General features: G+C 45.9%; 1 protein-coding gene across 1 annotated transcript in view; it reads right to left on the bottom strand.

Moving 5' to 3' along the window:
- Window positions 1–15,280, bottom strand: part of LOC142803141 (uncharacterized) — a 52,998-nt gene extending 37,718 nt beyond the window's left edge. Inside the window, exon 1 of the mRNA XM_075888243.1 lies at window positions 15,070–15,280. Within this exon, the coding sequence (XP_075744358.1) occupies window positions 15,070–15,280 (211 nt within the window). The remainder of the gene's footprint in view (window positions 1–15,069) is intronic.
- Between the last annotated feature and the right edge of the window lie 563 nt (window positions 15,281–15,843).

Here is a 15,843-nt window from a genome sequence, read left to right as displayed (position 1 = left end):
TGACGCTAGTGGACAAGGAATTGGCGCCGTACTCCTCCAGTGCGACCATGCCTTTCGCGAGTGGGCACGGCGAAGCGCATCGACTAGGATAGCTAACCATGTGATTTGTTTGATTCGTGCAGGCTTTGTTTCTTGCACTTGGCGGTGCACCACCCACACCGGAAGTTCTTCCTTTGAAGCCGCAAGATTTCACCGACAATTGTGCTGGGAACTTTGTCATTGTCACGAGCATTCCGGTTCTATGGATCAAACAGGGCTTCGTGACGTCAACGGGCACCAACAGTATAAAACATGTGCCTTGCCAGGATCTCGTCAGGGGGCACGGCGAAGCGCATCGACTAGGATCGCTAACCACGCGATTTGTTTGCTTCGTGCAGGTTAGTTAACCGTACTCTGTACGTAGCGATGAGAGATTTTTAGTTATTCTGCCGTGCCCACATACTTGCATTACAATAGCGCATCAGTGTTTTTGTTCTTGTAAATTGTTGCTCTGTGGCGATGTTGAGAATAATCCTGGGCCATCTGTTGAAGATATGTTTAAGAAGCTTATGGATGGTCAACAGGCTATAAGGGCTGATATTGCTGACTTGAAGAGCCGTCTTGAGAGAACAGAAAATGGAATATCAAGTTTTGAAGCTCGCTTGACCAAAGTAGAAGAAAAAGTAGAACCATCGTATCAGGCGACAACCGCGGCTGGCGTTTTACGGTCAGCTATTTCCAAAATTCAGGTGACTCAAGAGTCAGCCTATGTTAAACTAGTAGACTTAGAAAATTGAAGCAGAAGATCTGACTTGATAGTATTTGGCATACCAAGCGTACCGAATGAGTCCGAGTCAATCTCGCGTGAAAAAGTAATCAAGGCATTTTTTGCAGAAAACCTCGGCGTGAACTGCACTTCTGTTGGTCGCATTCATAGGCTTGGTAAGCCTCGGGCACACAGACCCATTATTTGTACTTTCAAGACTACAGGGAAAAAAAGCAGTGCAGCGTAACGCACGAAAGCTGAGTGGTACGAACATGTACTTACAGAATGATTACTGCGCGGACACACTTCGTAAACGTAAACTGCTTTGGGCTAGCGCTAAAGATGATAAAGATAAAGGCAAAAGAATAAGCTGGGTAACTGATAAGTTGCGCATCGATTATCAGTTGTACGCATGGGATTATGCTACTATGACACGCAAAGTAATCCCAAACAAAAACGCCCCATTGCCCAGAGCTAGCAATTGAAGCCACAACAGCTCCACCTCATTTCGCTAAATGCTAGAAGTGTTGTGAATGAAACGGACGCACTTGAATCCCTGTTACTCTTATACGGTGGTGTTAATGAGTTTGTGCATTTACTTAATTTACATTTATGTGACTTATTGTAAATATTATTGCAGTTGTTATTCGTTGCATTGCGAATCAGGGTGTGTGTTTTTCGTTTCGAATGCAGAGCTTTCACGGATTTGTATATAAGTATACCTGGTTTATCATTGGGAGATGTATAGTTATATCCCCAATTTCTTTGTACAGTGTGGCGTACCTTTCCTGTAATGACCCTCAATAGAGGGTTGACAGTATTTCTAAATAAGAATATTAAAATAAATAAATATATGCGTGGTCACTGAAACTTGGCTTCTTGGCAATATACGCGATGATGAAATTGCACCACCAGGGTACTGCTTGTATCGGCGAGACAGGGGTTCTTGAGGAGGAGGCGTGGCTATTCTTGCGAAACATTCTGTCAATATTACTGCTGGAGATCAAATTGCTGATCACGAAAGTTTGCTGCTAAGCGTGTGTTTTTGTGGAATTCAATTTTTCTTTTGTGCGATATACCACCCACCCAACTCAAATGATGTGTACTTGACCAAACTGCACGAAGACGTACTTAGCCTTCGTGATAAAAATGTGATTGTGGCAGGTGATTTTAACCTTCCTGAAATTACCTGGAACCAACTAAAATATGGATGTTCCACAACAATTGATGTTGTATTGGATGTGATGTTTTGTTTAAACTTCGAGCATATAGTTCGTCAGTGCACACCTGGTAAATCCATCGTAGATCTATTATTCATAACAGAGATATTTACCGGTGCTTCAACATCAGTAGAGCCAGATCATTATCTATTTTTGTTGGCAATTAACAAGTAATAGGCCGAAGCTAGCGAAAAATTCTTGATTCGTTCGGACTTTCAAAACGCCGATGACGTTTCAGTGATTGATTACTTAGACATACATCTTGACTTTGCAGTTGACAACATCGAGACTTCATGGATGAGGTTCCGGGATGCGATAAATTTTTGCGTTACAAAATTTACGCCAAACAAAGTCCTTAAGAAGCGACGTGTAAACACTTGGATAATTAGGGATATTATTCATACAAAACGTAAAATTAAACGGCTCCGCAAGCAAAAAAAAAAGTGTCATGCTCTATTTATCTTGAACTGAAACGAAACCTATTAAGGAAATTAGGAGAGTCCCGAAGCGCTTACATTATTAATTGTCTTTCTGACTTTATTAAACGCGACAGCCAAAAGTTCCGGCGACTTTATTAGAAGGCCGACAGAATGTTTCTAAAATAAAAATTGGTGACATAACAGCTACTGATGCTCGACAGATATCGGAGCATTTTAATTATTATTTCCACAGTGTTTTTTCGAGAGGCGATAATTTAGCACCTCAGAGCAGTGATTCATCTTTAGCTGACGATCTGGCAGTGTTGCATGAAGGCGTCGTGTCTATGCTTCCTAATGTTAATCGAAAAAAGCCGTCGAGGCCGTACGGTATCTCTAATGCTTTCCTACATCGGTACGCAGAGCAGGTGTCTCATTTTCTGACAGATTTCTATAGTTTATCAATAGCCAAAGGCGAAATTCCGGACGACTAGCATTTAGCGCGCATCAGTCCCATTCACAAAAAGGGCGATCGTTTGTCTGTGAATTACTATCGGCCCATATCTATTACAAGCACATGTAGTAAGTTTTTGGAGCACGTCATTTCGAAGTACCTTATTGATTTTCTTGAAAAACACAATGCACTTTCACCCTATCAACATGGTTTTAGAAAGAACATGTCTACAGTTACACAGCTTAACTACAGGGCACAATTTTTCGCATAACCTCGATATGACTGCACAGGTGGATGCCTTGATTTGATAAAATGCCTTGATTTGCCTTGATTTGATAAAGTGCCTCATGGAAAGTTATTACAGAAGCTTGAATATTTGGGTGTTCCGTCAAATGTTGTTAAATGGGGCGCCTACCTTTAGGACAGGGGGCAGTTCGTACATTTTTGGATCACTCCTCAGAACTGTTGTGTGTGACTTCTTGAGTGCCTCAGGGAAGTGTTTTGGGACCATTGGTGTTTCTAGTTTATATTAATCACTTGGCAGACTTTATTAAAATTGGCGTTTGCGTTGGACTGTTCGCGGATGACTACGTTGTTTTTAAAGAAATTAGTGCTCTAAACAATCATATACTGCTACAACAAAACCTACAGGCTATCAGGGACTGGTGCATTCGATGGGACATGGAGTTAAACTCAGAAAAAAGTGTACTTCTGCGTATTGCAAGAAGATTCCTAGCACGTTCACTTACTCTATATACCAGCGTGATATACAGAAAGTAGACAAATGAAGGTATCTCGGTGTAACTATCAATAACAAAGTCACCTGATCAACACATATATCGGCTACTTGTAACTCTGCACTGCAGAAGTTTTGATTTCTCGAAAGGAAACTGAAAACCGCACCTCCTAGTCTTGAGCTTCTATCATACAATACCTTCATTAGAACTAAATTAGAATATGCTTCAATTGTATGGGACCCCTACAACAAAAATGATGTGAAAGAACTAGAACGTGTCCAAAGAAAAGCAGTGCGCTTTATATTTTATAAGTATAGGATGACTGACTTGCCTTCCTTACTAATGAAGCAACATAACAACTCATCGTTAGAATCGCGTAGAAAGGTCAGTAGGTTGATTTTTCTTCACAAGTGTCTCACCTGAAGTACAAATGTAATTATTCCTGATTGTGTACGTCCCCACTCAACTACGAAATCTAGACATACCCACAGTAGGTCACTTGCCCCAATTTTCGCAAGAACAAAATTGTATCAATACAGCTTTTTTCCTAGAACTGTGTCCGAATGGAATGCCTTACCCTCCACTGTTGTTGATGCCAATGACTTTGTACGCGAACTGCAAAGCTTGTATTGTGCGCCGTCATTGTAATTGATGTTTCTTTTGCGTTTCCTTTTTCTTATTGCTCTTATTTTTGCTTCTTCGCTGTCTTTGCGATGTTTTTTTTTATTTTGTAATCATTGTATAGCACCTCCTGCATGAACCACATGGTGGTCTGCAGTACTGCTAAAAATAAATAAAATAAAATGAGGAAGTTGTCCTGTATGCAAGCCGCACTCTGACATCTGCAGAGAAGAGGTACTCAATAACTGAACAAGAGTGCTTGGCTATTGTCTGGTCCATCCAAAAATTTCGTACGTATCTACATGGTCGACATTTTTCTGTTGTGACAGACCACCATGCTCTTTGCTAGTTTTCCACAATCAAAAACTTGTCGAGGCGACTTGGTCGCTGGATTCTCCGGTCACAATCATATGACTCTGACGTCATCTACAAGACCGGAGGACAACACCAAGATGCCCACGCTTTGTCACGATGCCCTTTGCCGCAGTCTTCGGCGCACGTTACATCACCTGGTTAAATTGGCTATGCGGAGGACGCCTCGTCGATATTGTTACGGGGAGAAGGTGTCTGAAAAATACCTTTACTTTTGGTAAACAGTCAGGCATACAATATAGAGCCCTGTCTGCACGAGCTCGCCCTAAACATCGTCCTCTTTTCTACAATGTTCATTCGTGGCACCCCGTAGCATCACCCCGGCGGCGAAGGCACCGTCTCGGTGCTTGGTTGGTCCGAGTAATATCGCTTCAGCCGAGTGACGTGAACAACGTCAGAACACGATCGCGCGCTGGTGGCGTTAAGAGGTTCAATTTCATATGTCACGTCGGTGACTTGGCGTACCACACGGTACGGGCCCGAGTACGGTGAAGTCAGCTTTTCGCACAGGCCAACTCGCCGTGACGGCGTCCAGAGAAGGACTGTGTGACCTTGACTGAAGTGGACATCACGATGGCACGCGTTGTAGACCTGTCGTTGTTGTTCCTGCGAATCAGACGCCGGCGAGCAATCTCACGTGCCTCTAGAGCTCTAGAGATCACATCGCGGGCATAATCTGACGTGTGGCTAACGGCACGAAGGAGCGTGTCGAAAGGCAACGTAGGTTCTCGTCCGTACAGGAGGGAAAATGGTGAGAAACCTGCAGTGTCATGCCAAGACGTATTATTGGCAAACGCTACAAATGGAAGGGCAGAGTCCTAGTCGCGATGGTCAGAAGAAACGTACATGGCGAGCATGTCCGTGATGGTTCTATTTAGCTGCTCCGTGAGCCCGTTGGTTTGAGGATGATACGCCGTTGTGAACTTGTGCTTTGTAGCGCAAGAGTGTAATATGTCTTGGATAACTTGTGATCAAAAGTAGCAACCCCGATCGGTAAGCAGTTGCCGAGGAGCGCCGTGGTGTAATATGATTTCTTCTAGAAGAAAGTCAGCGACGTCGGTCGCACAACTGGTTGGAAGGGCCCGTGTGATGGCATACCGAGTGGAGTAATCCGTGGCGTTTGCTATCCACTTGTTTCCGCTGGCCGATAAAGGGAACGGTCCTAGTAAGTCAACACCTACCCTATAAAATGTTTCGGATGGGATCTAAACGGGCTGAAGGCGTCCCGCTGGAAGGGTTCCTGGTTTTTTAGGGTGTTGACAAGATTTGCATGAGGCGACGTAATGGCAGATGGATCGGTGAATACCGGGTTAAAAGAAGCGACGTCGAACGCGGTCATAAGTTCTTGAAACTCTCAGGTGACCAGCAGTCGGAATATCATGCAACTGTGCAAGGACAGTCTGACGCATATGTTGTGGTATGACCAACAGCATCTCAGGTTCGTCAGGATGCATGCTGTAGTGATATAAGACGCCATCTTGGAGATGAAATGTACGGAGGGACGGAGGAGTTGTGGGACCACTAAGTCGAAGGATTATATCTCTGAGGTGAGGATCACGGCGTTGCTGATCTCCGATGTTGCTAAACGCGGAAAGTGCCAAAACGCAAGTAGACTCATCGCTCTCAGAAAGGTCTGCTGGGTGTACTGGATGACGCGACAAGCAATCAGCATCCTCATGGTGGCGACCTGATTTGTAGACAACCGTGTAAGAATATTCCTGTAGCCGTAGAGCCCGCCGGCCGAGACGTCCACTAGGATCTTTTTTTAAGGACGACAACCAGCATAAGGCGTGGTGATCAGTGACAACCGTGAACGGTCGTCCATACAAATATGGCCGAAATTTAGCCACTGCCCAGACGAGTGTGAGGCATTCGCGTTCTGTGATGGAGTAATTTTGCTCTGCTGGCGATAAAAGACGTCTAGCGTATGCAATAACGCGCTCGAAGCCATGCTGTCGTTGTGCCAAAACGGCTCCGATTCTGTGGCCGCTGGCGTCGGTACGCACTTCCGTTAAAGCGCATATATCAAAGTGGCCGAAAATCGGTGGCGTCGTAAGTCTACTACTCGTCAGTTCAACAAATGCTCTGGTTTGTTCACGTCCCCACACAAAAGTCACATTTTTGTTTAGTAGTTCCGTGAGTCGGCGTGCGACGTCAGCGAAATTCCGCACAAATCTACGAAAGTAAGAACAAAGGCCCACGAAGCTTCGAACATCGTTTGCAGTGGTCGGCACAGGGAAATCTTTGACAGCGCAGATTTTCTCAGGATCGGGACGAACACCAGAAGAATAGACAAGGTGTCCAAGGACAGTGAGCTGCCGGTGGCCGAAGTAACATTTCGACGCGTTTAGTTGGAGCCCTGCTTTGCGGAAAACCGAAAGAATTGTTGAGAGACGCTCGAGGTGAGTTTCGAAAGTTGGCGAAAAAACAATGACGTCATCAAGGTAGCATAAGCATATTGACCTATTGAAACCTTGAAGAAGAGCGCCCATCATTCGTTCGAATGTAGCCGGGGCATTGCATAACCCGAATGGCATTACTTTGAACTGATAGAGCCCGTCGGGAGTTATAAATGCTGTCTTTTCACGGTCCAGATCATCAACAGATATCTGCCAGTACCCGGAACGAAGGTCCATGGAAGAGAAATAATTTGCTCCACTAAGGCAGTCAAGATCATCATCTATACGCGGCAGAGGATACACGTCTTTTTTTAACCTTGTTAAGATTTCTGTAGTCGACACAGAAGCGCCAGCTGTTGTCCTGCTTTCTCACAAGCACAACGGGGGAAGCCCAAGGACTTGAAGAAGGTTCAATGATGTCTCGGGCAAGCATATTGTCGACTTCTTGCTGGATCACGTGGCGCTCGGTGGAGGAAACCCGATAGGGTCGCCGGTGTACTGGATTTGCATCACCGGTGTTGATCCGATGCTTTACGACGGTCGTTTGACCTAGGGGTCGGTCGCAGAGATCAAAGACGTCTTGATACGACGCAAGAAGGCCACGAAGCGCAGAGAAATGCTCGGCCGGGAGATCAGAGGCCATCATTTCAGTTATGCAGTCTAGTGTACTGCGCGACTGAATACTTGCAGATGACGTGTATCCTCTGTGAAGGTCAATATGTGGTAGTCGCCGGCCGGGGCAAGGGTTGTGAGGGACATTCCTCGAGGCAGCACTTCAGAGCAAAGTCCAAATTTCAGAGCAAAGTCCAAAAGGCATGCCACGTTGTCCTTCATTGTGATGATGGTGTGGGGGAATGCAACATTGAGCGAACAGAGTACTGTAGGATTAGGTGAAATGACATAATCGCCGTCAGCCACAGGTGGATCAGGAGAGATGTCAATATACAACACAGCTCGACAAGATAGGCGAACAAAGTCGGCGGAGCATAGCTTTGGCGGTGCAGGGTCAGGAGGGTCAACGGCGTGTGGTAGGACGAGCTGAACAACACCAGCAGAACAGTCAATTAGGGCGGAACGCTCTGGCAGAAAATCGAGTCCCAAGATGATGTCATGTGGGCAGTGGTCCAGTACGTAAAACAGAACAGTGGTATGACGTCCAGCAACAGTGACACAGGTGGCACACATCCCGGTGACTGCTTGTGTTGCACCATGAGCTACTCAGAAAAGAGTGATCGGAGCAGGAGTGAGCACTTTCTTGAGTCGAGCACAAAGGCTGGAGTTCATGACTGATATGTGAGTGCCGGTGTCAATGAGTGCTGCCACAGAAGTACCGTCAACATTTACTTTAATCAAGTTGTTGTGTCCGGGTATCGTGTGTAGAGGAATTTCGTGTCGGGTCGTCGAAGCAGGCTCGCCTCTCGGAGCTGCGCCCGTCAGTTTTCCAAGGACTGGTAGTAGGAGGGTGAGGGGGAGCGACGTCGGTTAGTTGAGCGGGACAGGCGTCCAGAGGGCGACGGGGAGCGGCTTGGTTGGGTGGACCTGGATGGCGAAGCATTATCTTGTGCCGTGTAGATAGGCATCCGAGAGCAAGCAGGTGGGCGTCGGATGTTGGCATAATGCGACCATGGTTGCCAACCTCAGGAAGTGCAGCACTGACGTAAAATATGGCCGACTCGTCCACAGTTGAAGCAGATCTGCCTGTTATCGGAAGTTGACCATTCTGCCGGGTTCCGGTAACGTGGGCGGTTGTTCGGTCCGCGGGACATATTAGGTGTACTGGGCAGTAGGTAGTCAGGTCGGTTAACGGGGCATAGCGTCTGAAGTCCGGCGTTGGCCAGTTCCTGGCGTACGACACTCTTGATCAAAGAAATCGTGGCGCGAGAGTCGTCAGGGGGCTGGACCTGGTCAGACAGGGGAGATGCTGCCTCTATTTCATGGCGCACGATGCGCACGATATTGTCGGAAGCAGCAGGGGCTGACGGCAGACGGGCGTCCTCGCAGGTAGATGTTGCAGCCGTGTTGGGAAGACGCGAAAAGTGTGGAGTTATACGGCGACTTTTCGCGTCTTCGAAGCGTCGGCATTCATTAATAATGTCGTCTACGGTCGATGAGTTTCGAAATACGAGGATGTTGAAGGCGTCATCGGCGATTCCTTTGAGAATGTGCGCGACCTTTTCAGATTCCGGCATCTTGTCATCAACCTTCCGGCAGAGGGCGAGCACATGTTGTATGTATGTGACGTGCGACTCGGTGCCAGACTGGAGTCGGGACGCTACTTCTTTCTGCGCAGCACGACCACGCCCGATGGGCTTGCCGAAGAGGTCGATGAGTTTCTGCTTACAGATGTCCCAACTCGTGATATCTTCCTCGTGGTTGGAAAACCAAACTTTAGCTGTACCATCAAGGTAGAAAATAATATTGGCCAACATGAGCGTCGGATCCAGTTGTAAAGAGCGCTCACCCTTTCGTACAGCTGAAGCCATTTCTCCACGTTAGTACTGTCCCTGCCCGAAAATGTTCCTGGGTCACGCGGTTGAGTCAGGACGACGGTGCGGTTAGTAGCAGCTGGATAAGGTGCTGTTGGTTGCTGCGTAGTTAGACGAAGCACGGTTGAGGTAGTGTGCGAAGAATCCTCATGCTCGTCTTGATCAGGCATCGCATAGGCGGCCAAAGAACGTCCGCTGCGTAGAATCGTCGTGGTGTTGACTGTGGGAAGACCCGCACTCTCCACCAAAATATTACGGGGAGAAGGTGTCTGAAAAATACCTTTACTTTTGGTAAACAGGCAGGCATACAATATGGAGCCCGGTCTGCACGAGCTCGCCCTAAACATCGTCCTCTTTTCTACAATGTTCATTTGTAGCACCCCGTAGCAATATCATCCATTTCTTCCCTACCTTCATCCACCCGTTAGTCAGTACTTGGCACTCACCAGCGAGCCGATTCTTATTGCACTGACCTGATTGATCGGCTTACCAGTGCCTGATCTTCCCCAAATGCCAGGCTTGGGAAACAACTCCGGCTATTCAAGTTGGAGGACGATGTGCTATATCGATACATTCTCCACCCGGAAGGCCACCGATGGGTTCCCGTCGTATCACGTGCACTGCGCACTGAAGTTCTGCGTGCTTCCCCCGACGACCCGACGTCAGAACACTTGGGTTACTACAAAACACACGAGCGCATACGCAGTGAATTCTTCTGGCAGGGTCTTTCTACAACGGTAGCTAAATATATTGCCTCATGCGCACTTTACCAACACCGCAAGTGGCCCACTACTGTTCCAGTTGGGACTCTACAACCATTTTTTGCCCAGCAGAGCCGTTCTCTGTCATCGGAATTCACCTCTTCGGGCCCCTCCCAACTACATCAGACGGAAAAAGATGGATCGTCATTGCAGTTGATCACTTGACCCGGTACGCTAAGACGGCCTCCATCACTGCAGGAACTGCTTCCGAAGTAGCAACTTTCTTCTTGAATGCTATTTACCTACGTCACGGAGCCCCTCGTGTTCTTTTGAGCGACCGGGGCAAGGCATTTCTTTCAAGCACGCTCAGTGAAGTTTTTCAAGCATCAAAAACACTTCATAAAACAACATCTAGCTATCACCCACAAACCAATGGCTTAACGGAAAGATTTCATCGCTTGCTATGCGTTATGCTGTCGATGTATATGCGACCGGATCATCGCAACTGTGATGCAATTCTTTCCTTTGTCATGTATGCATATATCACGTCAGTTCAATGAACCACAGGCTATTCTCCATTTTTTTCTAATTTTACGGATGCCAATCGACATCACCATTCGACGTTTCATTCTTTTCTGGTTCCGTCAACGCTTCACCATTTATTTGCGAACAGTTTCTGTCCCGTGTTACTCAATGCCATCGTCTTGCCCGTGTAAACACCGGAGCTAGCCAAGAAAGTCGCAAACAGCGTTACGATGCCACTCATCGCATCGTCCTCTACAGCCCCGGCGATGATGCACTTCTGTGGACTCCTGCACGAACGCCTGGCTTATGCGAGAAGCTTGAGTCGCGCTATCTTGGCCCTACAAAGTTGTTGAACAGACCTCACCCGTGAACTACCGTATCACACCTGTTCATGCCCCCACTGACCAACGCTGCCATGGGGCAGAGGTTGTGCACGTTTCGCGTCTCAAGCCATATTGTATGCGTTCCACAACGTGATTCGCGGCCAGGCTGGCCGCTTTCGTCGACGGGGGAAATTAGTGTAAGCATTCATTGGACTTCATCTTCCTCATCTGTCAATAACCACCATCAGTCTTCGCTTCGGCCTCTTCATCATCGGTGTCATCTTGCTGTTGCTTGAATAAAGCGGCAGCTGAACCGTGGTATATATATATATATATATATATATATATATATATATATATATATATATATATATATATATATATATATATATATATAGAGAGAGAGAGAGAGAGAGAGAGAGAGAGAGAGTGAGAGAGAGAACTTCATGGACGGGCTTGCAGTTGTATATGAATTCGCATACACAGAGCTGACACGACACGTTTCCTTTAAGATGCCGTGAAGCTCAATCACACTTTAACAGGCTGAAGAATGTCGTCCGAATCCAATATGCGACACTCATCTCGCCATCACGCCTTTTTCTCTGATTATGACTTCACGGTTAAAATCTGCAGATACCACAATGAATTGTTTAATGAATGTATTATGAATGTTCGTCGTCAGGATGAAGATGTACTTAATAAGCGGCAACGAGCATGCATCCACGTTGAAGTGCCAAACGCCGAAACATACAATCAGCGAACCCCACGGTTTCATTGTATAGTAAATATTTAATTACCCCTGTAAAGGCACGTTTTACGTTCGTCTTATAGGCTGATTCCCTTGACGGAGGGATCAACCATGTTTTTAACGAATAATGACTTTTATCTTTTTTTATAACAAGTGTTACACGTTGTTGCATATATTGAGGCTTGTGCGTGTTATAATTTGCCTTGTTGCTAATAGTTTGAACACTGTTTCTGGAGAGTGCAATTAATAATAATATTGGTATTGTTATATTACTGTTATTAACTTATTATAAACTTCTCAACCCTTTTTTAAATGTGTAGTTTGTGGTGTTAGGGGCGTTTTACACTCACTGTATTTGTATTAGGACTTCTTAAGGGACCCCTGGGCACCTGCATAAATACGTCTATAAAACGGGGTAAAGAAAAATTTCCTTTGAAAGAGCAAATTGTAGGCGGTTATGACGGTAAACTACCCTCGTTGCTTCATTTCAAATTAGTCGTTAGTTGTATATGATTGGTGTACACAGTGTTTGTTTACACCAATCACTTTTACGTAAGGCAACAAATGACGCAAAAATAATCCATACCATAATAGCCCCTAAGTACGACCATGTAAAAAAAATAAGAGAATAAATGATTTTCGATACGGTATATTGTTTGCATTGGTTCTTCAGCATTGAAATTTTTCTATGTGTCACAAAATCGCCTGCTTGTTAAATGGCATCGCAAAGATGGAGAGCATCTCCTAAATGTATTTCATGTAAGCTAGCTGCCAATCACACAAGCAGCGGCTATTTGAAGCAGCTGGCGAGATGGATACTTGCAGCATAACAATGTTTAGTAGTTTCTGCGTATGTACATCTCTGTGAGCTCATACTAGCTGAGAGAAAGAAAAATAGAGAGAAATAAGCAGCGCTGCACGTGTGTTCTTCTTTGCTGCCCGAGATGCATTTTGAGCTGTAAAATACAATCAAGTTGAGTTGAAACCAACTAGCCCGACTCTTTACTAAGCCTCCATGGTGCTAAAACAACGGTCTCTCACCTTCTACCTAGTCCAGTGGGTCAAGTTGCGGAGCAAGCTTAAACTCTGAGCTTCATACTGAGCTTGAGCCCACTGCTTCATTCGTGACCACTTAGTAAGCTGCAGCTATGGCTCCAAATTACCATAAACAAGGCGGAAAAGGTTTATTAGAGACTAAGGAGAAACAATTTTTGGCGTTTCAGTACGGAAAAACTTAAACATCAAAATGATTTGTCACACTCATCTCTTCGCAACAGCTTTGACAGAGCAGCGGTGATCATATATCCTTTTCAAAGAAAATTATTTTCCAGAAGCGGCAAATGCTTTTACTGGTGTTTAAAAAGTTTGCGCGTTCCCACCCGTAAATGCATCAACGAGTCGCAGCAGAATAAAAGCATGAAAAACTAATGTAAAATGTAGGGCCCCTGTTCAGGGCTTGCCTGCTCTGTAATATATACTACAGCCCTAGAAAGCGTCGCATGAATGCGAAAGCGTCGCATAGGCGACCCGCACCTCAAAGAGCCTACAAGGAAACTCATCACAGCGGAAACGTTGGCAGCAAGGTTTTAAGTTGTGACATTGCCTTGTAACATTTTTTGTTCTCTCGTAAGAGCATATTTGAGTGAATAATTACTGTTGTGACGGAAAACTTCGCCTTACTTGTTCCCCAGCGTGCAGCCAAGAGTAACCACTGTCGAAAGTGGGGGGTTGGGGGGGGGGCTCAGTTTCGCCTTTTCCCTACTTTTTTCAGTGGGAAACTAGCGCCCCCTTGCCCCCCCCCCCCGGCTGATACGCCTATGTAGACATCATCAGGGACAAGAATAAAAAAAAGTTATTAGGCTGTTTTTTAGTTAGTTGTGTTCGGTGACTATATCTAAAGGGAGGACTGAAGTTCACTCATACAGCTCTTTACAGTAAATAGCGGGACACACCCAAGCTGCAGCCGCATTTCAATAAAAGTAAAAAAAAAACATGTACTGAGATATACTCAAAATACAGCTTATAGTAGTACTAATGTACCAATGTAATAGACATTACTTAAAAAGTTAAAAAATCGTCGGTGGTTTGTGGGCTATTTGCAGGAAAAATCTGTAATCGGTAATTTCGTAATGTATTACTATTTCCTGGGAAAATGTGAAATGGGTAATTTTGTTGTGTGACAAGAAAACCATCACCACTTTAAGAGGATCGTTACCTCAGAAATGAAGTAACCGAGATGTTATAACATTCCAGTAAAATGTGACCTAATACCGGCAATATAATATTTCTACAAACACAAGTGTTAAATTAACACGTGACGTTATAGATATGAGAAATTTAGTTAAAGTTTCCGGAGCCCTCCCCTACAGCGTCTCTCACAATCATTTGGTGGTTTTTGGGACGTTAAACCGCACATATAAATCAATCATTCAATCATATATAAGAAATTATCTTATAATGTGATGGTGTGCATGCGTTCATGCTCCATGGTTTCTCACTTCTGAAATAAAAAAAAGCATTTGATGTCTAGCGCCCTTTCTGTTTGCGCTACTTCTGTGTGATTACCTTTTTTTTCATTTTATGCTCCAAGTATGGGAGCGAATGACCTAAACCAACTAGCGGGCATCACCACTTGACTGTTACTTGTAACAAGTACGATACAATTGTGATCCAAACATTACCACGCAAGGCGTGCCTCAACCACACGGCGCCTCCTCATCATAAAGAGCATATTTCAAACCTGAGGGGCACCATGTCATCCAGGAATGCTGTTAAGTGAGCGGGGTAGGACAACATACCACCTTCACCAAAATTTGAGTAAGAGGAGCATGTTTCCTAGCGTTAGATGAGCATCGTGATTTTGCAAGTGTTAGTCGATAGTACGCGTCACTTGGGGGTCGGAAAACTGCCTGGTGCTAACTCGCTGCTGTCACTATTTTACAGCATCACGATAGGTAGGAGTGCAATCACCTGCTTAGCAAGACGTCTTAGCAAGGCGTGGGGCTGGAGCTAACTCTGATGTCACACATGAAAACTATGCATTTACTTTGGCTTCAGACCCCCTCCACTTGCAATTTCTTTCTCTACGCTGTGCGACCCGCCGGTGGTAGTGTTTCACCTGTTGTTAATACTAAATGAGGAGGCATTCAACACCGCAGGCGGTCACATCACTCCATTAAAGTTTTGAATTAGGCGGTATTGTAAACGCCGATGGCCCTTTCATTCGTCCTATTCCTCGAGGTATACGAGCTCCATCGAGCGTGCTGAAATAAACTGAGCGTACCTTCATTTCAAAACAATGGAAGAGATAACTACCACGAACCTCCGCCGGCGGGAGCGTGGAGCAAGTGGTTGTAGCGGGCCTGGACGTGCTGGCCGGTCGGCAAACCCCTGGACACGATTATCAATGCGACGGCGCTCACTAGGAGCGCGGCGGCGAAAGCGAGCAGCGCCACGCACAGAGTCCTCTCCCATGCAACATCGTCGTCCTCGCATTGACTCTCGCTCGAAGAGGGCTCGGACGCGAAGATCATTCTCTCTGGGACGCTAGCGTGTCGCCGGCCTCGCATGTACACTGGTGGCTCATGGGGGCCTTGCCATCTTTCTAGGTGGTGTCGCCGAGGGGACCGGTGAGGTGACCGACGAGACGACCGGTAAGGTGACCGCTGAGGTGACCGGTGGGGTGATCGGAGCCTCTGCGAGGCACGGTGGCTTCTTCGGCCGAGAGGCGCTTGCAACGGTGACAAGTCATGCAAGTCTGTTTCGTGTCGCCGATGCCTGTTCGAGACAGCCGATTTCGCCCACTTGAGTGGTCTCCGATGACTACCCGAGGAAAGCACCGATTGACTGTCAGATATACGGGAGAACCAGGGCATGGTGTCCCAGAATACTTTGGCGGTCGCTTTGTGGCCAGCACAGAAGATTACTGGTAGAAATGGTAGGGCCTGAAGACTGTGGGTCAGACCCACACCGGGGAATCGGTCAAGAACCAGTTAGGTTTAAAAGTATTCGCGGAATTAAAGTTCAAGCTTTGATTTATGAACACAGAAGTATAAATAAATAACATTTGCAAATGCAAAAAATAGAATACGTATAA

Source organism: Rhipicephalus microplus, chromosome 3, assembly GCF_043290135.1.
Source record: "Rhipicephalus microplus isolate Deutch F79 chromosome 3, USDA_Rmic, whole genome shotgun sequence".
Classification (NCBI taxonomy): domain Eukaryota; kingdom Metazoa; phylum Arthropoda; class Arachnida; order Ixodida; family Ixodidae; genus Rhipicephalus; species Rhipicephalus microplus.
This window is presented reverse-complemented; position numbering and strand designations above follow the sequence as displayed.